This window comes from Mauremys mutica, chromosome 11, assembly GCF_020497125.1.
Source record: "Mauremys mutica isolate MM-2020 ecotype Southern chromosome 11, ASM2049712v1, whole genome shotgun sequence".
Classification (NCBI taxonomy): Eukaryota; Metazoa; Chordata; order Testudines; family Geoemydidae; genus Mauremys; species Mauremys mutica.
The window spans coordinates 68,219,954-68,242,196 of record NC_059082.1 but is presented as its reverse complement, the minus strand read 5'-3'; the positions used below and the strand labels follow the sequence as shown (position 1 = coordinate 68,242,196).

The 22,243-nt window shown below is 42.8% G+C and overlaps 1 protein-coding gene across 1 annotated transcript in view; it reads right to left on the bottom strand.

Annotated features, from left to right (window-relative positions):
• XYLT1 (xylosyltransferase 1) overlaps positions 1-22,243 on the bottom strand; it is a 322,454-nt gene that overhangs the window by 147,323 nt on the left and 152,888 nt on the right. Inside the window, exon 3 of the mRNA XM_044980506.1 lies at positions 7,263-7,791. Coding sequence (XP_044836441.1) covers positions 7,263-7,791 — 529 coding nt within the window. The remainder of the gene's footprint in view (positions 1-7,262; positions 7,792-22,243) is intronic.

Below are 22,243 nucleotides of genomic sequence, written 5' to 3'. Positions count from 1 at the left end.
ACCCTAATCCTCAGCCCCAGCCAGAGCCCTCATCCCCCCACACCCTAATCCTCTGCCCCAGCCCTGAGCGCCCCCACATCATGAACCCCTCATCCACAGCCCTCACCCCACACTCCAAACCTCTTCCCTAGCCCTGAGCACCCTCACATCATGAACCCCTCATCCACAGCCCTCACCCCACACTCCAAACCTCTTCCCTAGCCCTGAGCCCCCTCGCATCATGAACCCCTCATCCACAGCCCTCACCCCACAGCCCAACCCTCTTCCCTAGCCCTGAGCCCCCTCGCATCATGAACCCCTCATCCACAGCCCTCACCCCACAGCCCAACCCTCTTCCCTAGCCCTGAGCCCCCTCCTGCATCATGTACCCCTCGCCCTCAGCCCCACAGCCCTCACCCCTGCACTCCCTCCTATCCCCAAACTCCGTCCCAAAGCCTGCACCCCCACCCCCTGCCGCAGCCTGGAGCCTGCATCGAGCACAGAGCCTGCATCCAGACCCCCTCCCCCACCCAAACTCCCTCCCAGAGCCTTAGGCAGTAAATCTAAGTGCGTGTTTTGTCCTTTGAGTGAGGTGCATTACTGAGTGTATATATTTATTAAAACTGTGCGCGCTTAGGGGAGGAGGTGGAGAAGAGACAGGGCAGGGGCGGGGCCTCATGGAAGGGGTGGATTGGGGGTGGGGCCAGGGGCAGCAAGGGGGCGTGTCAGTGATGCGGCCCTCGGGCCAATGCACTAGTCCTCATGCGGCCCTCGGGGTCATTTGAGTTTGAGACCCCTGCTCTAGTCTCTAGCAATCAGAGATTTAAAATACTGCGAGCTACATGGTAAGTGTGAAAAGTAGATCAGAATCCAACAAATCTGAAGGGAATATGAAGAGAAAGAAAAACAAATCATAGTTTTAATCTCTATACAGCTATCCTTTTTATAGTGCCCACAACTGCATTATCTGTGTGTGGAAGGATTAGATTGGAAGGATTAGATTTTTAATTGGTAAATATTGGTAAATGTCGATATCATGATACATACACAAACTAATGAAAAAATATTTTCATCAATAATAATCAAAATTCACAGATAGGCAAAGTATGAAAAATGCTGCTTGAGAACTTCTTAGAGTCAAAATCCAGTGATTCAGACTTTCAATTAGGCTTCTTACAAATGGACTAATGAATGAATAGTAAAAATCTTGCAGATTTGTGGATTTAAGGATATTTACTTTGTATATTTTGACATGTGATGTTGACAGTGTGTGTTTTAATGGTTTATAAAAGCTTTAACTTTTTGACTCTCAATGCCTATTGTCATTAAGTAATTTTTGGACCCTCTCCCCAATAATTTCCCACAGCTGGAAAATTTAAATCAACAGGGAAGAAATTATTAAAAAACATAATTCTGCACAACCATAAAAATGTAAATGGATAAAAATCTTTTTTTAAATGCTTAATATAAACATAGATATTATCTGTTGGAATTATAAAAAAAATTGAATTCTGTGAAGCCTAATTATCTGAAGAGCTACACAGATAAATTCAGTCTGCACAGTGAAGCCAATAGTGGTCTTTTCTTCTCTCTTCCCTGCTTACAGGGGTCCCGCTTGGGGAGTCTACAATACAGATTAAGGCCATGTCTACACTACTACTTTTGTCGGTACAACTTATGTCACTCAGGAGTGTGAAAAAGAACACCCTGAGCAACATAAGTTACACAGACAGAAGCACCAGTGTGGACAGTGCTTTGTTGGTGGGAGAAGCTTCTCCCGCTGATATAGCTATTGCCGCTCGTGGAGGTGGTCTCCCATCGGCATCAAGTGGCTACACAAGCGATCTTACAGTGGCGCAGCTACATCAGTACAGCTGTGCCGCTGTAAGCTCTCTAGTAGAGACATGGCCTAAATCAGACTAGCTTTTGTCAAAGAGGAGAGATTTGCAGTGTGCAATCTCTCAGTCTGGCCTCCTCTCCAAACTTGTTCCATAGCCAGGAGCTCTCTCTCCCCAACTTTCACTGGCTTCATCCAGGCTTTCAGTGTGCTGTCTTGGAGAAGAGCAGCTTGTCTACGTGGGTTACGGATGGAGGTACACTCAGTGACAAAGCTGAGCCCTGACCCAGCCATGGTTTTGATAACCAGAAACAACACCTTGAACAACTAATATAAGTGGGCTGATAGCCTGCGGTGGCACACAGCACAGAGGTCTGAGTGGCCACAGCGAGGAGGCAGGCTACTCCATCTTGCACAAGCTGCAGCTCTGCGTGTTTCCCCTACTGAAGAGTAAACTAAACTGTCATGCCAGTTCCATCAAAAAGACAATTTTCCTGGTTACCAAAACGGCAATTTTCCCGCTTCCCTTTTGTAATCAATACAGTGCTAGATTTGCCCATTTATCCATGTCACCCCTTGCATCTTCATCCATCTTTCCAGACTTCACCCGCTACACTTCCACCCTCTCCTCCTTCAAGTTCCTTTTCAAAACATACACTTCGAAACCAAAGTGGTGTGCCCCTCAAGCTGCCTGCTACGCTGACCTCCACAACAGCATAATATTATAGTTGAAGCCTCTGACATTCCCCCTCCTTCCCTCCCGGTTTGTCGTCATTCCTTGTACTCCTTGAGTGAGGGACACAGTCTATTTGTAAAGAACTACGCACACTAACAGTGCTAAACAATTCAGGTGACATGTAAAGTCTCATATTCTATTTTGCTGCTTCAATCATACTCTTAGTAAATGTACACAGCTGGAAAAGGAGCTTCTCTCTTCCGGTTCTCATGGAGCGAACACACTCGTTTCAGAGAAGTAGCAACGGATGACACTGTTGGTTTAAACAGTCCTTTCCATACTCCATTTGAGTTTCTACACTTCTTGCCTTTTGACATAATAAAATACTTCAAAGAAAAAAAGTTTATAAAATACTGCTCCTCTTGACAAACACCGATGTGAATGTATCGCTTAGAATTTATGACAGTCTGGCTCAGTGGCGTCATATACCACGATTGATGGCCACAGTTAACTATTCTGCAGCTTTGAACAGCTATGCATCTATGAATGGATCCTAGGGAATTGCACTCTAGATGACATCTCAATGGAACCCATAGCTTTTAAACAAGTTTATACATTGAGATAATGAATGAATGAGTTGGACCAATGCATAAATATTTAAAGTTCACAGCTCTCTTGTAAACAGATAACAAATCTTTTTCATATGCAAACATAAGGATACATCACTTGCAGGGCCGGCTCCAGACCCCAGCGCGCCAAGCAGGTGCGTGGGGCGGCATTGATATGGCAGGGCGGCATTTGGCTCCGGCAGACCTTCCGCAGTCATGCCTGCGGGAGGTCCACCGGAGCCCCGGGACAGCGGACATGACTGCGGAGGTTCTCCTCTTCCCACGGCTCCACTCGAGCTCCCGCAGGCATGACTGCGGTGGGTGCGCTGGTCCCGCGGCTCGGACGGAGCTCCCGCAGACATGCCTGAGGATGCTCCACCGGAGCCGCGGGACCACGGGACCGTCAGCAGGCACTTCTGTCCCGGCAGCGGGACCGAGGAAGGGCGGCGCGAGCGGCGCGACCCGCCGCCCTGCTTGGGGCGGCAGAATTTCTAGAGCCGCCCCTGATCACTTGGCATGCTGAACGCTTAGATTGATCCCCAGAATGGCTGACTTGTGCTGACACACAGCACAGAGCTTTCTTGATGTTTAGAATATTAAGAGCTATGCACAAGAAAACAGTAATACCAACACTATAGTGTTTTCATTCCAAAAGCTCAGGGCTAGTGCTCTACAAATGTTACCTAATTAAGCTTACCACCCCTTTAAGGAACATATTGGATTCATGTAGTCTCCGCCTCTGAGGGATGGCGCAGTTGTTTATCAGGGCACAACAATACATACAGTTTAGGATAAAAAGGAGGGGTTGTCTGATCCAACTGGCCTACTAAATCACAGCACAGTTACATTTTTGTGGATAAGTATCTTAGAAATGTAGCTGTAAAATACAAGGACTACAACTTTAAAAAAAAAAACAGGCTCCCTTTTTAACGAGAAAGGGTTGAACATTTAAGTAGGGCCTACTCCTGCAAGGTGTGCTGAGTGCCTCCTGTAGGGCATCAAGCGGCCATGCTGTTGACTCCTAATGTCTTTCCTTGACCCCTAAAATTCCTCTTCTGAAAGGGGTGTGACTTCCCAGCTGAGAAGCTGCCTAGTAATTCTGCCATTCCTAAGAAGACTCTTACATCACAGTTTGCTTGTACCTTCTGCATTAGCATCTGGCATTTCATCGGTTATGCTGTTGCTCTATCACTTCCCCACTGCAAAACTGCCAAGCCTGCTCTTTCTACCCGCGTGACTAAGGGAAACTACACAGAACATTAACTGAAGGAGAATTTGACAGTGTTTGAAACAGTTAACTTCAGCTGTCAGTGTGGCAGGATGGAATAACCTTGAGGCAAAGAAAAGTCAACATTTTCTACTAGGATCCATCTGCCTCGGTAAAGACATTCTCAAAAAAGGGGCCTCTCTGCTGACAATCTTACAGAGCTCCAGGGACATTCCTGCTAATCTGAAGACTCCTGGCAATGGCCTGTCTACACCTTATATTTTAATATATATCCTGCATACCTCATTTATGGAACTGTTGATTGTTGGGGTTTTTTATTGCTTTTTTGTTTTTTGGTCTCTTCAGGTAGCTGTCCAGGAACATGCCTCAGCTGTTACTGAATTCACACATATTTTAAAAATAAAAACAGATCAAATGACTTACCAACTGATGGAATCTTAGTGACTTATTTCCTAGTCTCATCACTTACCAGTCAACTTGCCTCTATCATTTATTATATTGTGTAATAAACAAAAAGTTTGATTTTATGTCATATGCTGCCATTTGTGAGACAACTGAGTACAGAAAATAATTATTGGCCTGGGACTGAAAGGTGCTTGTCCAGACCCTTGGACGGAGGTACTTATGGGAAATTCCATATTTAAAAATAGAATCAGGAAATATTTCAGGAAGGCTGATGTTAAGAATGGTGGCTGTTTAAAGCTGCGCTGGGGTCTGGAATGTTACAATAAGTCCCAGGAGAAAAGATTAGCAGGCAAGTGCTGCAGTAGGGTGTGTTGCAAGGTGCTGGACCCCCTCAACTATCTCACAAGGTCCGACCCAAATTGTGTATCTTAAGGAAGAAAAGGAGGAAATGACAACAACAGACATTTGCAATGACCGATCTCACTGTTGTTACTTTACATAGAACGGCCCCAGGTGCCCAGGAACAATTAGGCCAGCAAAGAGAAAATATATCAAACAGAGTAACCCTAACACTTTATTGCGGATTGTGATATAGCTGCCCAGAGACACATTATATTGGCGATCATGTACATTTCTAATTTCTACACGAACATTTAATGTGTGTCAAGCTGAGGTGTGAATCAACCCCACTGCCTGCTGCAGACTAACTATCTGGCTGGACCCCGCTGACACACGTTAACAGTGCATGAATGCATTTTGATCTAGACCTCTTTGAAACAGGACTAGAACAAAGTGCATGAACAAACTGTTAATGTGTGTCAGCAGAGTCGACATGGACAGTTAATCCATAGGAAAGGGCCAGGTACACAGTACCAGTAACCAGAGTGCTGAGAGATTCCTTAGTCTGAATACGTTATTCCAGGACACCTTCTTGAACTATTTTGGGACAGAGCTCAATATAACTCAGCCTGCCACTGAAGTTGAGTTCTGCTTGATCTTCTTCTCTCTTTATCTTTTGATTTTACCTTCCTCTCTCACCCGGTCTCCCATGCCTCCAGTCTTTCCTCCAAATACCTCCTTAAAACCTGATTCTTCCGCAATGTCTGTTAACCCATCTCCTGTTTTCCTGAGTGTTAGGGTACGTCTATACTACCCGCCGGATCGGCGGGTAGTAATCGATCTATCAGGGATCGATTTATCGCGTCTTGTCTAGACGTGATAAATCGATCTGCGACTCAACGCCTGTACTCCACCTCAGCAGGAGGAGTAAGCAGCGTCGATGAGGGAGCAACGGCAGTTGACTCGCTGCCATGAGGATGGCCAGGTAAGTCAAACTAAGATACTTCGACTTCAGCTACGTGACTCCCAACGTGAGAGAGTAATTATAAAAAACTCTCTCAAACACCAAAACAAATACATTGAAGAAATGGAAACACAGACTCACAGTGAAAGATCCCATTCACCAGACTTGACTTAGTTGTACCCCTCCCTTTGTACCTCTTCAAGGCCTTTTCTCACTTGCTTATAAAACCCCAAAGTACATTTTAGGCTCTGATCCAGGAAAGAACTTAAGCATGTGCTTAACCCTGCGCAAGCGGGGAAATGCTGATTGCAGGACTGGAGCCTTAGCAGTGCTGTACAAATACCACTGCTGCTAACAGTAATGTTTCATGCTCACAAGCTATTCAGCAGTAAAGGAATGCATTTTAAGCTATGGATAGTTCACCGTTAATAAATAGTGAAATGAGAGTAGCTCTCTTTGAAGGGCGTAAAAAGGACAGCGCACACAACCACACCAAAGGAAAGCTGTGTGCAATAAGCCACAAATCTGATCCCACATTAAAATAAAAAACAATAAAACAAAGCCTTGTCTTTGGCTACGGGTTTGGATTTGAAACTCGGAACTAATAAGCTTTGAAAACCACATTTGTTGTACCAAGACTTCACTAAAAACAGAACTGAGCCACAAACTACTTTGTTTACCCTACTTTTCCTGCCTCCAGGTTAACAGTTTCCATCCGGCCGCTTTCTGTCCCCTGGCAGGAAACAGCAATGCTGTCCTTTTGTTGGCTGGCAGAAGGTGCCAATGTTCACTGTGGTTCTCTCCACTTTTCCCACATAGCGTGCATCTCCTTTGTCAAATAATGGGATGGAATGAATGAACATCCACTCTCAAATATGCCTCTTTAACTTTAGAAGGAAACACTGTAACTGCTGCTGCCTGAGAGAACTAGCATCATCGTTTGAAAACTGGTTAAAATTGCATGGGAAAAATCTAATGGAAGAAAACTGAAGAAGAATATTCAATATAAGCTTAACAAGAATCTTGTGTTCTCTGCACAGTTCTCTGTTAAAGAAATCTTTAGATACTCGCTGTTTGGCACAAATCAGAAAAGTAACGTTATACTTTACTGCATAATGTTGATTTTTATTGTACTGGCCCAGAGTCAAGAGGCTGTTATTGCATAAAATTCCCCTCCTCCCCACTTGGTGTTGTAGCATATTCCATTCTAGCATCTATTGACTTACCATCCAGAGGACACAAACGCATCACCTTCTCAGGCATCAGCTTTCCTTGCTTGTGTTGACAGTATACCTCTGCAATCTCCCGCCGACAGTGCTTGGATTTGGACCGAGACAGAGCTGAGATTGCCTCCTTGCCTGATATTTCACATTTTGGTGGCTGGTCATATCTTATTTCAGGGGAGCTGTTCCCACTCCTTTTTAAATGAGGTTGTCTGGGAGACCTGTGAATCTCCTTCAAATTGCTGCTGCTGCTGCTATTCTTTACAGCATGATGGCCGAACTGAAGCACTTCATTGGAGTTCTTCCCCAGGAGTGAGTTCTCCTTCACCTTTCCTTCTTGCTCTAGTTTCTTTTTCAAGTGCTCCTTCTGCTTGCTAAGAGGCTTCTTCACCAGTTCAGGCTGGTATTTTTGCCTCTGAGTTCTGGGAGCAAAGTTACTGTTATCAATATTTTCAAAGTCCTTGGGTACAGAGTTTTCATTATTGCTGTCTGTTCGCATTTTCTCTTTTGGCCGGTGGGAAAAATAACCATCCTACAAAAGGGGGGGAAAAGTTACATGCGTGTTACTACACTTTTTAAATCCCATTACATGCAACTTCTACATTAAAGAGTAAAGTCAATTAAAAAAAAAGGCATACACATTAAAATACAAATACACATTAGACTGCGATCCCCATGCTCAGTCACTGGGCCAGAATGGGGAGGCTCATGTTTTTGAGCATTGATTCCTGTGGGGCTTGAGGCTGCTCCCATTAAAATCAATATCCTAACTCTGTGTTCAAAGGGAGCAGAGTTAAGCCCTTGAGTAGCTTCAAATCACTTCAATGGGACTACTTGCATGAGTCAGTGCTCCAGAATCTGGACCACTCACTAGTGATTTCCTCTTTGAGTAGTCCCATTGGCTTCATGGACTAAAGTACTACTTGATGTGAGTAAAGATGCTATAGTCCAGCCCCTCATATGTTCATATGACACTGCATGGCAATTATAAAACTTTTCATTTTTTAAATTATACTTGATTTGAGAGTTGCTACTGACTGGTGCTTGACAGCATCACAGCAATGCAGCCAATAAGTAAAGGTTATATATAAACAATAAGCAATGTGTAGGACTGGAGTGAAGGGTGGTCAGTGATGCTCAGATTACACCCCTCATCCCTGCACAGGAATCTAATTCGTTTTCCAACAGCCTGATGAATTATGTAGTTCAAAAAGGAAACTTGGCTAAGAACTGACTGTCTCTTTAATATTCCTCCCCCCCAAAAAGATCACATTGCCATAGTTATACATATCACCACCGCTAAAACTGAAAAAAATGTTTTATCCAGGAAAAGCAATGCACCCACGGAAACATGAACAGAGTCACGGAAATGTAGGGCTGGAAGGGACCTTGAGAAATTGTTAAATCCAACCCTCTGTACTGTATATTTAGACCACCACTGTCAGGTATTTGTCCAACCTGTTCTTAAAAACCTCCAATGATGGTGATTCCATAACCTCCCTGGGAAGCCTATTCCAGAACTTATTTACCCTTCTAGTTAGAAAGCTTTTCCTAATATCTATATCTCCTTTACTGCAGATTAAACCCATTACTTCTCATCCTACCTTCAGTGGACATGGAGAACATTTGGTCCCAATCGTCTTTATAACAGCCCTTAACATATTTGAAGACTGTTTTCAGGTCCTCCTCACTCTTCTTTTCTCAAGATTAAACAGGCCCAGTGCAGGACCCCATTAGATACCCTCCCAGTTTGGCAGTGAACCATTGATAACTACTCTTTGAGTATGGTCTTTCAACCAATTTATCACCCACTTTACAATAATCTAATCTAGATCACATTTCCCTAGTTTGCTTATGAGAATGTCACGTGAGACTGTGTCAAAAGTCTTGCTAAAAAGACACCCCCCCCAACTAGGTCAGTAACCCTAACAAAGAGGGAATTTAGGTTGGTTTGGCATGATTTGTTCTTGACAAATCTATTCCTTATAACCCTATTATCCTCTAGGTACTTACAAATTGATTGTTAAATAATTTGTTCCAGTATCTTTCCAGATATCAAAGTTAGGCTGACTAGTCTGTAATTCCCTGCATCCTCTTTGTTCTCCTTTTTAAAAGCAGATACTGTGTTTGCCCTTCTCCTGTCCTCTGGGACCTCACCTGGCCTCCAGGAGTTCTTGAAGATAACTGCTAACAGGTCTGAGATTGTTTCAGCTAATTCCTTAAGTGCCATAAGATGAATTTCACCAGGCCACATATCCTTTAACTTGTTCTTTCCCTAACTTTGCTTGCGTTCCTTCCCCCTTGTTAATATTAATTGTGTTGAGTATCTTGTGACCATTAACCTTTTTAGTGAAGACTAAAGCAAAATAGGCATTTAACACCCCAGCCTTCTTGATGTCATCAATTATTAGCTCTTCTAATCAGGCACAGAATAACAATTTGCTTCATAATTTCACCCCCCGTTGCTATAGAAACTTGTTTTAGTGTAGCAGCGATTGCCAATGAAGATTCCTAGGTTACATTTTGTTTTGTCATCAGGCTCAATGTTATGCTCCTGACAGCTCTTGGTGAAGGTGATAAGGGTCAGCAGGAAGAATCTCAAGGCAGACCACATCCTTTTTGTCATTTTGGATTGTTACAAGCCTTAGTGACTGAGTCACAGGAGAAATAAAGTTTACTCGCTTGTGGCAGCTCAGGAGCCTGCCTCATGGCAGCACTCACCAGATGTCTATTTCCCACCCCCGAAGTTCTTTTCTGATGCTATTCCACTTCCTGTCCCAATCTCAATAGTATCCAAAACATATTTATTAATCTCACTAAGAACTGCTATACCTGTAAATGAGGCACTTTTATGCGATTTACCCCCAAAAACCATATTTTGCTGTTCCATATTGCAAGTATCTCTAGAAAGAGGAACAAAAGATTTGTCACACCAGATCAGCATATTTGTTTAACAAGTTCAGTTTCCGCCTCCAGTTCTGGCCAATACCTGATGATTCACAGGAAAGGTGGTTAGGGAAACGCAACAAACTTGGCTGACTGTACATGCGGGAACCACTTCCAGAAATCAGCGTACACCCTATGTATCGATCTTTGATTACTCCATATTAATATGCAAACCTGCCCATAAACCAGTCCTCACCTAAATCTGTGACTGACTTCAATCGTTGGCCATAAAATTATCCGGTCCCTTAGAGCTCTAAGTGTGACTTATACACTAAGCAAATTCAGTGACATTCTACAACGTATGGTGGGCGTTTCCCCTTCACAATTGGCAGGACCCAGCTAGTTTCTCTTCTTCTTCCTAATGATTGATTGCAACATTCATACAAACATTCTCCAGAAGTGAATAAGTGTTGTGGGTAACAAAAACTAATTTACATTCAGAGATCCATTTTCTCACATAAGGCTGGTTAGTAAAACACAGCTGCCAAATTCTGCACAGCTCCATTGCTGACATTTATACAAGCTATTTAATGACAAATTTGCAAATTGGTAAATAATCTGGATACACTTCAGCTCATGGCCAAACACACCCAATCCCAACCAGTTTCAGTGGTAGGATATGGGAGCTTCTCAAAACGTGGCAGCTGTGACTGTGTGCTAGGGAGACTGGGGTAGGTGGCTGCCTGAGGTTGCTGGAAGGTACCTGGATGCTAAGGTATTTAGGTGGTTGTCAGAGTGCTCAGCTGAGTGGGGGCATCTGAAAGAAAGTAGTGACTTCCTGGAGGTTAGCTAGGTGCATGAAGGCTTGAGTGGGAGCTTGAGTGGGAGGCTGTCCAGGGAGTGGCTCGGTGGATGAGGAGCCTGAGGCTGTGGGAGTTTATGACAGAGTGGTTGCTGGGGGCTGAAGGAGCCTGAGGCCAGCAACAGCCTTCTCTCCTTGTGCTGCTGCATCTGCTTCTGCCAACAGTTGTGGCCTCCTTCCTGCTGCTCCCTTCTGCCTGTGATCTAGCCTGGGTAGCAGTGAGGGGAAATGCAGAGGGGATATGTGGCCATAGGCACTGAGTTTTATTTTAACTTGGGGGTGCTCCACGCCTGCTCTGCCCTGAGGCCCCATCCCAGCTCTGCATCCTCCCTCAAGGACCCTGCCCTCACTTGGCCTCTTCCTGCCCCACTCCAACCCCCCGGCCAAAGCCATCGCCTGCTGCTCACTGCTCTCCTCCCTCCCGCAAGCGCCTCCCTCAGCCACCAAACAGCTGTGGCTGGTTTGTTTTTTTTTTAGCATTGGTTCTTGAACCCCAGAACACCCACAGAGTCAGTGGCTACCTACTCAGTGGGGCCTCTTGTCACAGTTTAGCCCGCTGACTGCTAGCTATGTAACATTTTTCAAGACCTGTGTCGGAGACAGATAGATGAGTCACTGAGCGGGTGAGGGTGTGCATGGAATGGGCACAAGGGAGAGATATTGGATGGATGGGGGTGAGCGGATTTTCAAAGGCATAAAGAAGTGAGGTGCCCAACTCCCATGAAAAGTCAATGGCAGTTACGTACCTAACTCTCCTGTGTGTCTTTGAAAATCTCTCCCAAGAAGCAGGGTGCTTTGATTAAGAAACAGGCTATATATATATTCATATGAGAGAGGGGAGAACTGTGCACGTCAGAGAAAGACTATAGGGGGTATTGAGGGAAGGGGGAAAAAAGGGGTATAAAAGGTTTAAAGAGACAAGAGGAAGCAAACACCGAGAGAAAAGACAATCTATTCCTTGAAAGAAAACAAGAAAAAGTGGAGTGAGTGCAGATAAGGCTAGGACAAAAGTGAGGGACCCCACAGTAGTTAGTTCCATGTTTAATAAACTAATTAAATGGGAAGTTGATTGACCATACTTTATTTAAACACACAGCACAGCTGCTTTATTCCTTCAGCATGCAGGGGGTGTGGCTGAATAGATATATCTCACCATAATAAGTACAAGCCCTCAAGCTAGTAGGTGAGGGATACATTTTTTAGGCCCCAAGAACAGACAATGTCTCCCTTTATTAATGCTACCAACAGCCAGAGGAAGTGGTGGGAAATTGGTATGAAACTAAGCTTCAGGAATACGTACTGATTTTTGCGCAGGCTTCTTTTCAAGTTTTCTTGCCACTTCTGGTAGGTCTAATAAAACGGAGTCAGTGACGACATCCACTAATAATAATGAATGATGGTAATAATTCTTAGCACTGATGTATCACGTTTCATAGTCAAAACACTTTACAAATGTTAGCTAATTCTTTCTTACACCTCTTCCCTGAGGAAGTATATTATTATTCCTGTTTTACGGAGTGGAGGTGTAGGGAGGGGAGGAATGAGATAACAACTTGCCCAAGGACACAGAGTGATTCAATATCAAAGCAAAGCCAGGCTTAGACCTCAGCAGTAACCGGCTCCCAATCCCGTGTTCAGACCATGCCTCCAGCACATGACTCAACAAGAAAAGAAGCAAGCAGGAAATAGAGCAAGAGAAATGTAAAACATGTAAAGCTCATTAACATTATACCAAAGACATATCTATTGAACTGATACTGCTTTGACAAATTGGCTGTTATTTCATATGTTTGATAGTTATGTTTCCTCTATTCTTACCAATCACTATAACCTTAGGACAGTTATGCTCATTAAAATAAAATAAGTCAAAATATTCAATGTACTTATTGTAATGATCTTGCATTTGTATGTTTGTGCAGTAGCTCAGAAACTCTAATTGTTCTACTGCTACATTACCTCTAAGCTGTTGCTGGAATCCTTATTTATTCTCATGAAATAATTAAATACAATAATGTCCTCCATTCTCATTCGACCTTAGGCATATTTAGAGCAAATTCCAGATTGGGCACAAATATGCTAACTGCAATAATTGTTCTGTGATATGGATTGCACTGTAGTAGGATCTGAATTTTTAAAAAACCAAACCCATCTTAGGAAATGTCACTCACTATTCCCAGTCTTATCAGAGGATTTTCCACTGCCTCTAGTCTGGAGTTTAAACAGCAGTGATGGCTACTTCATTTAGCTGCTTTGACAAAAAAGGCAGATTTATCAAACTGAAGCACAAAGACAGTTAGAAAAAGCACAAAGAATTAAAAAGTTTTAAAGCTCAGTTAAATCAGGTTAAAGCAGCAAAGAATCCTGTGGCACCTTATAGACTAACAGACGTTTTGCAGCATGAGCTTTCGTGGGTGAATACCCACTTCTTCGGATGCAAGTATTCACCCACGAAAGCTCATGCTGCAAAACGTCTGTTAGTCTATAAGGTGCCACAGGATTCTTTGCTGCTTTTACAGATCCAGACTAACACGGCTACCCCTCTGATACTTAAATCAGGTTATCACCTGTGAAACATTAGTTACATGGCTGGCTTACGTTATCCAGGTTACAAAGATCTGGAGAATGAACACTGAGTTAGATATTACACATTACAAATGACATATTCAAAATATAGTGTGCTTGTTGCATGCCATAAATAAATAAATCAAATGGCATGTTCTGGTGCAAGTGGGAACACAGAGAGGCGCTTGTGGGTACAACACAAGGAAGTAGATGTGATATGGAGGAGTCAGTGTTACTCCTGAGCATAGGCAAGACCTATAGGGGCCACTTCCTTAGTACAGCAGACATATAGGTGGCCTAAATGGGGAAATAATCATTTTGAGGCTGTTCTAAATTATGCAGAAGGCTAGCCCAGGCCAGCTCCCACAAGGCGTAGGAATTAGATAAGTACAAAGGTAGGTTAAAGCCACCTTTGCCCTCACTTCTCAGCAGTACCAGGTGCTGTTCAGGCACAGCTAAGGACCTAGGCTTATTAGTTCCATTTTACAAATGAGTGAAGTGAATTTTAGGGCAGTTAAATGACTTGCTCATGATCAAGTGGCAGAGCTGGGGACAGATGACCCTTAGCCCTATTCGTTACCTGCAAGACGATCCATCCATTCTGAAACTGCTACCTAAAACTCTTTGAAAATTCACTAATTACTAAACCAACACTGCAGGAAATACCCAGTTGGCAGCAGAACTGGTTGCACACATCTGTGAAAGTAAACAGTGGGATTTTCATCACTCATTACCTGTATTGTTAAGGGATGAAACCAACAACACTTTTAAACACATGATACTAACTATTCCAACAAAATGAATCCTCACCATCCCTCCCCCTATGCACACCAATTTATTCGCTATATGTAGCTCTAAACTTTAGGGAGTTAAGAATAAGGACTTCAGGGGGGAATGTGAAAGAGCAAACAAGAACTTTATTTGTTGAGTTTCAACAATACCAGCATGCAGAAGGTAAACCTACAGGGAAGCCACTTTACAGCAATCAAAAGTATCCCTGAGGTAAGTTTTCATTTTAAATACACTTTAAAGCACTTTTTGCCTATAATTGGAACATTCCATCATTCAACACTTGGGGCCAAAATACCTAGTTCCAGTGATGGGAAAAAAAATCTGTCTTTTTCATTAAAGTCTTTCAAAGGTCTCTCAAGGCAACTCCAGGATAAGGTATTTCTGTATATCTTGGCAACATCCCATCTTGTTTCTAAATGATTGTCTCTAAATTAAAAAACCCACTGAACGCTCTACATTAAAAAGGCCTAATCTCTACAGCAAATAGCAAGTTGGTAAGGAAGAAAGGACAGAGGGATGGGATCGCCAATGTCATTTGTCTTTGGGAATCTTTATATGTGGCAATTCTTTTCTTGAAGATTACAAATCAGCCTGAACCAAACCCCTGGATGAATACCCCCCTCCCATCCTGAGATTAGGGAAATGTATTTCTGTTTCTGAATTTTGCAACTACCTCATGATCTATAAAGGACTGAATCTAAACTCAGACCTGAATATCCCTGGATTTTTGTAATGTTTGGATCAGGAGCTGAACTTTGTAGCTTGGGCCCATCTGTATTTCAAGTACAGATTTGAATTGTAATACAAATACAACTCTGAGGACCAACCCCTCAGCTGGTGTAAAATCAGCATAGCTCCACTGATCTTACTCATAGACTCACAGACTTTAAGGTCAGAAGGGACCATTATGATCATCTAGTCTGACCTCCTGCACAATGCAGGCCACAGTATCTCACCCACCCACTCCTGTAACAAACCCCTAACGTATGTCTGAGTTACTGAAGTCCTCAAATTGTGGTTTAAAGACCTTAAGATGCAGAGAATCTTCCAGCAAGTGACCCATGCCCCACGCTGCAGAGGAAGGTGAAAAACCTCCAGGGCCTCTGCCAACCTTCCCTGGAGGAAAATTCCTTCCTGACCCCAAACATGGTGATCAGCTAAACCCTGAGCATGTGGGCAAGACTCACCAGCCAGCACTCAGGAAAGAATTCTCTGTGGTAACTCAGATCCCACCCCATCTAACATCCCATCACAGGCCATTGGGCATATTTACCTGCTAATAATCAAAGATCAATTAATTGCCAAAATTAGGTTATCCCATCATACCATCCCTTCCATAAACTTATCAAGCTTAGTCTTGAAGCCGGATATGTCTTTTGCCCCCACTACTCCCCTTGGAAGGCTGTTCCAGAACTTCACTGCTCTATTCACTCCTCCTCGATTTCTATTGTCCCTTGCAATCCTCCGCAACCCATCCTGTATCCTCTTGGGGCTCATATTTGGTGTTATCTCCATTGACTCTTCCCTTCTTCCTATACGACTAGCTGCTCTTCTTTCTTCCTTCCCTCTCACCTTCAGCGACCATCTGCTGTGCCCCTTCTTCATTTTCCAACTCCGCAAACCTGTTCCTGAGCTCTATTTCTCCTTCACTAGCCCATCTTTTCCTCTGCCTGGTTCTCTTAGTCACATGCTTCCACCATCCACTTTCCTCACCCAGCAGTCTCCCCTCAGAAGTCTTTGGTCCTGCTTCCATCTGCAAGTCTGAGCTTTTCCCTTCAACCTCCTCATGTCTCTGCTCCATCATCTGCTTGAACCCCCTTCTAAATCCCACCAGAGTTTCCACCTGCATCTCCAATCCTTGGATCTTTTCTTCCATCAACTCTATCAGTCAGCACTTCGTGCAGATGAAACTCTTTTCAGGTACCCCTTCCAGGATCATCACAGCTTCCACATCTGGTCATCCTCATTGTGTCTTCCACTGCTGCCTTCCCACCTGAAACCTGTTAGTCCAGGAAACACAAACCAAAGCAAACCACCACCACCTACAGCAAAACAACCCCCCAACGGGCACCAGAACACCGGCAGAACACCACCCACTCCCTTCACTAGCCTGTCTATTCTTCTGCCTACCTCTCTTAGTCTCCCCTGCAAACTCCCACTGAAACTCCCCTGTTTACAGCTCTGTTTGCTGGCTCCTGTGCCGCTGCAGCTGTCTATAAGAGCTGTGTTGATTTACACCAGTTGAGGTTCTGGCCCTGAATGTTTAAATAATGAAGCTCTTCCAGGGTTAGTGGGTGTTAGCACACAGATACTGCTGGTAGGCAGGTGTGATGAAACCTCAAGAGAAAAAGGAAGGCAAACAAAGGTTTACTCTTGTGTCTTTCACTTCTTTAACTATTTTTCCCCCATAGTGTGCTCTACCCCTGGAATCTGAAAAGAGAAATTTGCCTAATATGCATCAAAGACATGTATAAAAACTAAGGCTTGCATTAACTCTTTTCAACATGGGCTAACAAGTGATATGCTGTAAGCTCATTACAATACAGGACTTTGTGTGTCTGCAGGAATACAAATTCTTGAGGGGCGAAGACTCTAACTGAAGCAAAAATTCTATAAATAAAACAATTAACAGTGCTAACTGAAAACTTGAAATGTTGGAAAATAAAATGATGCATGACAGATGGCAAACAATGGGCATGATCCTCCAAATTCCAGCCCTTCATGCAGTCACTTCACATCTGTGCGATTTGAGTGTCAAATGCTACCTAATCAGGATTATCTCCACTCCACTCAATCCTGCAGTCCCTACTCAGGGCTTGTCTACACTACCCGCCGGATCGGCAGGCAGCGATCGATCCAGTGGGGGTTGATTTATCGCATCTATTATAAACAGGGGTCGCCGTTTGTGTAGGGAAAGCCCCTGGCAGGCCGGGCCGGTGTGTTTACCTGCCCCGTCCGCAGGTCCGGCCAATCGTGGCTCCCACTGGCCGCGGATCGCTGCTCCGGGCCAATGGGAGCTGATAGAAGCGGCGCGGGCCAAGGGACTTACTGGCCACCACTGTTTGAGAAACCCTGAGCTACGCTATTCACGTAGCTGAAGTTGCATATCTTAGATCAACCCCGTGCGATTGTAGTGCTCTACACCAAGTTGCCAGGCAGTGGAAAATCACGCTCTGCAACTGAAGAGTAAGGCTTCAAACAGCTGCTGACTATAAATTCTATTCACTGGTAATATGCTAAGGTACAAATGAATGCAACACCACCTGGTCTTAAGCTGTCTGTACAAAGAAGGGTTTTACTTGGCCCATGTTTATAATGTTGGACTAACTGCACACTTTATTTCTCAGGGATCGCTCTAATTTTTCACATCAGCAAAAAAAGTCATCCCAGAGAACCATCCTCTCGAAACCAATCATTTCCCATTAAAATGATACCACAGTGTATGTTTTAGTGGGCTCTCTGTTTGAAAATTCATTTTTTCTAATCTCTTGCATGTCTGTCTGTTTGTTGGCAGCCCCTTCTTTGTCTCTCTTTGCACTTGCAAATCAACTGAAACACTCAATAGACAGAAAGTTATACCAGGGTATTGAAGCCATGTTATAAATAGAGAGAGCACTACTGATGTTAACTATACAGGATACAAATTGAAGGAGACAGTGGGATATTTTCCTGCCAATAGCAAAAGGTGCTATTCTTTGCTGTTGTAGAGACCTAATTACATTCAGACTACATCCAAAAATATTCTTATAAGTAAGCCCTTTCTCTAGAATTGAAAGTAGAATAATTTTCTCTTTCAAGTGTAGACCTTGGGAAGCTGTACTCAACTCCCACTCTCTTATAAAGTTACTGTATATGGCTCCGCTGGTCATTGGCCCCAGAGATACTCCTGCTCCGTTCCAACTATCATATATGGAGAAACATGTCTTCTTTTCCCTACTCCATTATTATTATTGCTTGAAGATGCAACACAGACACACACACACACACACACACACACACACAGAGTAAATGAAGCTTTGCACTGAAAATTTCAACTTATAAACTTGAACTCTGTAGCCTTTATATTCCATTTAAAACATTCACTTCTTTGTGACATTCTGAACATACCTTTCTTGCAACCATGAAATGATAAATTCATCACCAGAAGGAAGACTTAACACCTGAAGGCAGGCAGGTGCTAGCTTTCGTAGCTTAGTAGATAAAGGGCCTCATCTTGCTCCCAATTAAGTCAATGGAAGCTTTGCCAATAACATATAGAAAAGCAGGATCAGGCCCAAAGTATCCCATTTATACTTTAAAAGCATTGAGAGTAAACTATAGCGATGGTGTACTTCTATAAAGAAATTTTTGTAGGTTTTTTCCTCACCATTCCAAGCATCAAATTTGGACTCTACATTTCAAATCTAAGGACTAAATTCTGATATAAATATCCATGAGCATATACCATAGAACCATGCCCAACAGAAGGAGCCTTGAGTGGAAGTCTTCCATACCAATTTTGTCTCCTCTGTGAAACACTCATGGAGAAGCCAATTGGCAAGCATTTGGTGGTAAGAGCCAAGGCCTCCATATTTGTGTGAAGACACTGTGATACAGCAAGGAAACACCTTTTCATTCAAATTATTCCTACTTTGAGAAAGAACATTCTGTACACAGGGCAGTGCATGGAATTACTGCTCGCTAGAATGCTGATTGGGTTAATACTAAAAAATTATCACAAACATTTTTGTGCCTCAAAGCTTGTTACTCAAAACAGTTTTATCTGAATTCTGCTGCAAATATATATTCACAGATACATTCATGGGTATAACTGTACAATCTCCCATCACCTTCATCAAAGTGTTTCATAAAAATATCTCAAATAAAATGTAAACATTCTCTCTCTCTCTCTCTCTCGAAAGAAAGAGGCCTTGTCTACACTGCTACTTTATGACGCTGTGGCAGCACTTTAACGTTGCTAGTGAAGACATATCCAGAAAGAGATTCTGTGTATGAGTACAGATGCAAAATATTCATAACCTGAGCGATTCATAAACTGATAGGTTATTAAAATCCACGATGAAACTAAATAGCATTTAAAAAAAAAATCAGCAGTTGCCAACCGTAACATACAATGGCATCAGAGAAATAGTTTTCCCCTGTTCTTAGAACAGGGAGTAACTTTGTAACAGTCTCAAGTGCCAAATGTCGACTTTTTATCTTTGTTTGCATCCATTGTGTATTTTCACACATTACTTAAGAAGCATGCTCAAATGTACATGTGCATTTGCATGCTTAACTTTGAAAATCTAGCCCATATAAACTATGAGCTCATCTTTCAACTATGTTTCTACAGCATGTACCCAATCAGTCAACAATAGACAAGAGGTAGAAAATTATGCCTGCAACCATTTTGACTAAAGAAAGTAAAAAGAATTGTGTTCTTAGTAGGATTTCCAGCTGCTGAAAAAATTTTAAATGATACAAAGCTCTTAAGAATTAATTTATGTCTTTCAGCAGCGGGTTACGGGTCTCTGCGCAGAAACCTTCATTGCTAACCACCTTCCAGAATTAGGTAGTGGGAATATTAATTCCTGTAGTATGCAAGAATCAGTACTTTATCATAGTTTTACATTCTAAAGCACTGCAAATCAATCGGCCATTGGAGATGCAGCCTAACCTATATACACTAAGAGAGATATGAATACCATGATCCAGAACACCCAATGGTGTAAATCAAAATTGAAGCCAGCAGAGCTATGCAGATTTAATCTAATTGAAGATATGGCCTTATATTTGCACTCCCTCCTTCACCGCCCCTTTTTAATCAACAATTTATACAATTTATGCAGTTAAAAGTGTTCCATGATCTTGCAATTTAGTGGAAATGCAGCACCACTAGATGGGTCCTTCTATAGACTTTACAAGGTAACTTAAAGAACATCCTAAATATTTGACAAAAGCACATAATAGGAGCTGTTTTTATCTTGGTAAGATGCGCATTTCTTTGTGCAGTGCTTTTCTTCCAAACAATAAGAAAATGCTACTCTGTCAGGAAAAATAAGTTTCTTGCTGCTGTTTCCTGTATTAGGAAAGTCCTATAAATACTACAAAGATACACAGACTGTATTCAATCAAATCCTGAATGGCAAATGTTCACGGTCTGTTTCTGTTTATGTAACATGATTGATTTGCCCTGCAGCACGTGCAAAATTTGCTGTAATTTTACACTGACAGCACATTCTTGTGATTTTTCCCCTGGTAAAATGTGGCATTGTCTCACGGCAAAAAAACAAAAAACAACACCAAAAAAACCCCCACATGACTGCCACCACAAACAACTGCCCTTCCCCACAAGCCATACATTATATTACAGGACTGGCCCCAGGACCTAGAAGTAAAATGAAACTCTCTGGTACGGATAACTGGCCTTTTTCTATTCACACAGTAAAGCATATGCCAGCAATTGCTGATCATATATCTGAACATATGCAACTACTGTGAAGTCATGCATGATAGCACATCTATGAGATAAAATGGAAGCCCAGAGTTCCAATCATGATGTCTGCCACTTTTGCCCCAGTGACTCTGTTATAGCCAAGTTGTTAACTCTGGACAGATGTATACTTCGCATGCTGCCACCAGCTATGCAAAGCACTAGCCAGTTTTAAAACATACTGAATATATTCAATGTCTCCAAGTCACCAGGGCCTGATGAAATGCATCCTAGAATACTCAAGGAGCTGACTGAGGAGATAGCTGAGCCACTAGCGTTTACCTTTGAAAAGTCATGGCAGATGGGTGAGATTCCAGAAGACTGGAAAAGGGCAAATATAGTGCCAATCTATAAAAAGGGACATAAGGACAACCTGGGGAATTACAAACCAGACAGCTTAACTTCTGTACCAGGAAAGATAACGGAGCAAATAATTAAGCAATCAATTTGCAAACATCTAGAAGATAATAAGGTGATAAGTAACAGTCAGCATGGATTTGTCAAGAACAAATTGTGTCAAATCAACCTAATAGCTTTCTTTGACAGAGTAACAAGGCTTGTCGCTAGAGGGGAAGAAGTAGATGTGGTATATCTTGACTTTAGTAAGGCTTTTGATGCTGTCTCACATGACCGTCTCATAAACAAACTAGGGAAATACAACCTAGAAGAAACTGCATAAGGTGGGTGCATAATTGGTTGGAAAATTGTTCCCAGAGAGTACTTATCAGTGGTTCACAGTCATGCTGGAAGGGCATAATGAGTATGGTCCCACAGGGATCAGTTCTGGGTCTGGTGCTGTTCAATATCTTCATCAATGATTTAGATAATGGTAGAGAGAGTACTCTTATAAAGTTTATGGCCAACACCAAGCAGGAAGGGGTTGCAAGTGCTTTGGAGGATAAGATTATAATTCAAATGATCTGGACAAACTAGAGAAGTGGTCTGAAGAAAATAGGATGAAATTCAATAAGGACAAATGCAAAGTACTCCATTTGGGAAGGAACAATCAGTTGCACACGTACAAAATGGGAAATTACTGCCTAGAAAGGAGTACTGCAGAAAGGGATCTGGGTGTCATAGTGGAGCACAAGCTAAATATGAGTCAACAGTGTAACACTGTTGCAAAAATATCGAACTTCATTCTGGGATGTATTAGTAGGAGTGTTGTAAGCAAGACATGAGAAGTAATTCTTCCGTTCTACTCCACACTGATTAGGCCTCAGCTGGAGTATTGTGTCCAGTTCTGGGCGCCACATTTCAGGAAAGATGTGGACAAAATAGAAAAAGTCCAGAGAACAGCAACAATAATGAATAAAGGTCTAGAAAATGTGACCTATGAGGGAAGATTGAAAAAACTGGGTTTGTTTAATCTGGAAAAGAGGAGACTGAGAGGGGATCTGATAACAG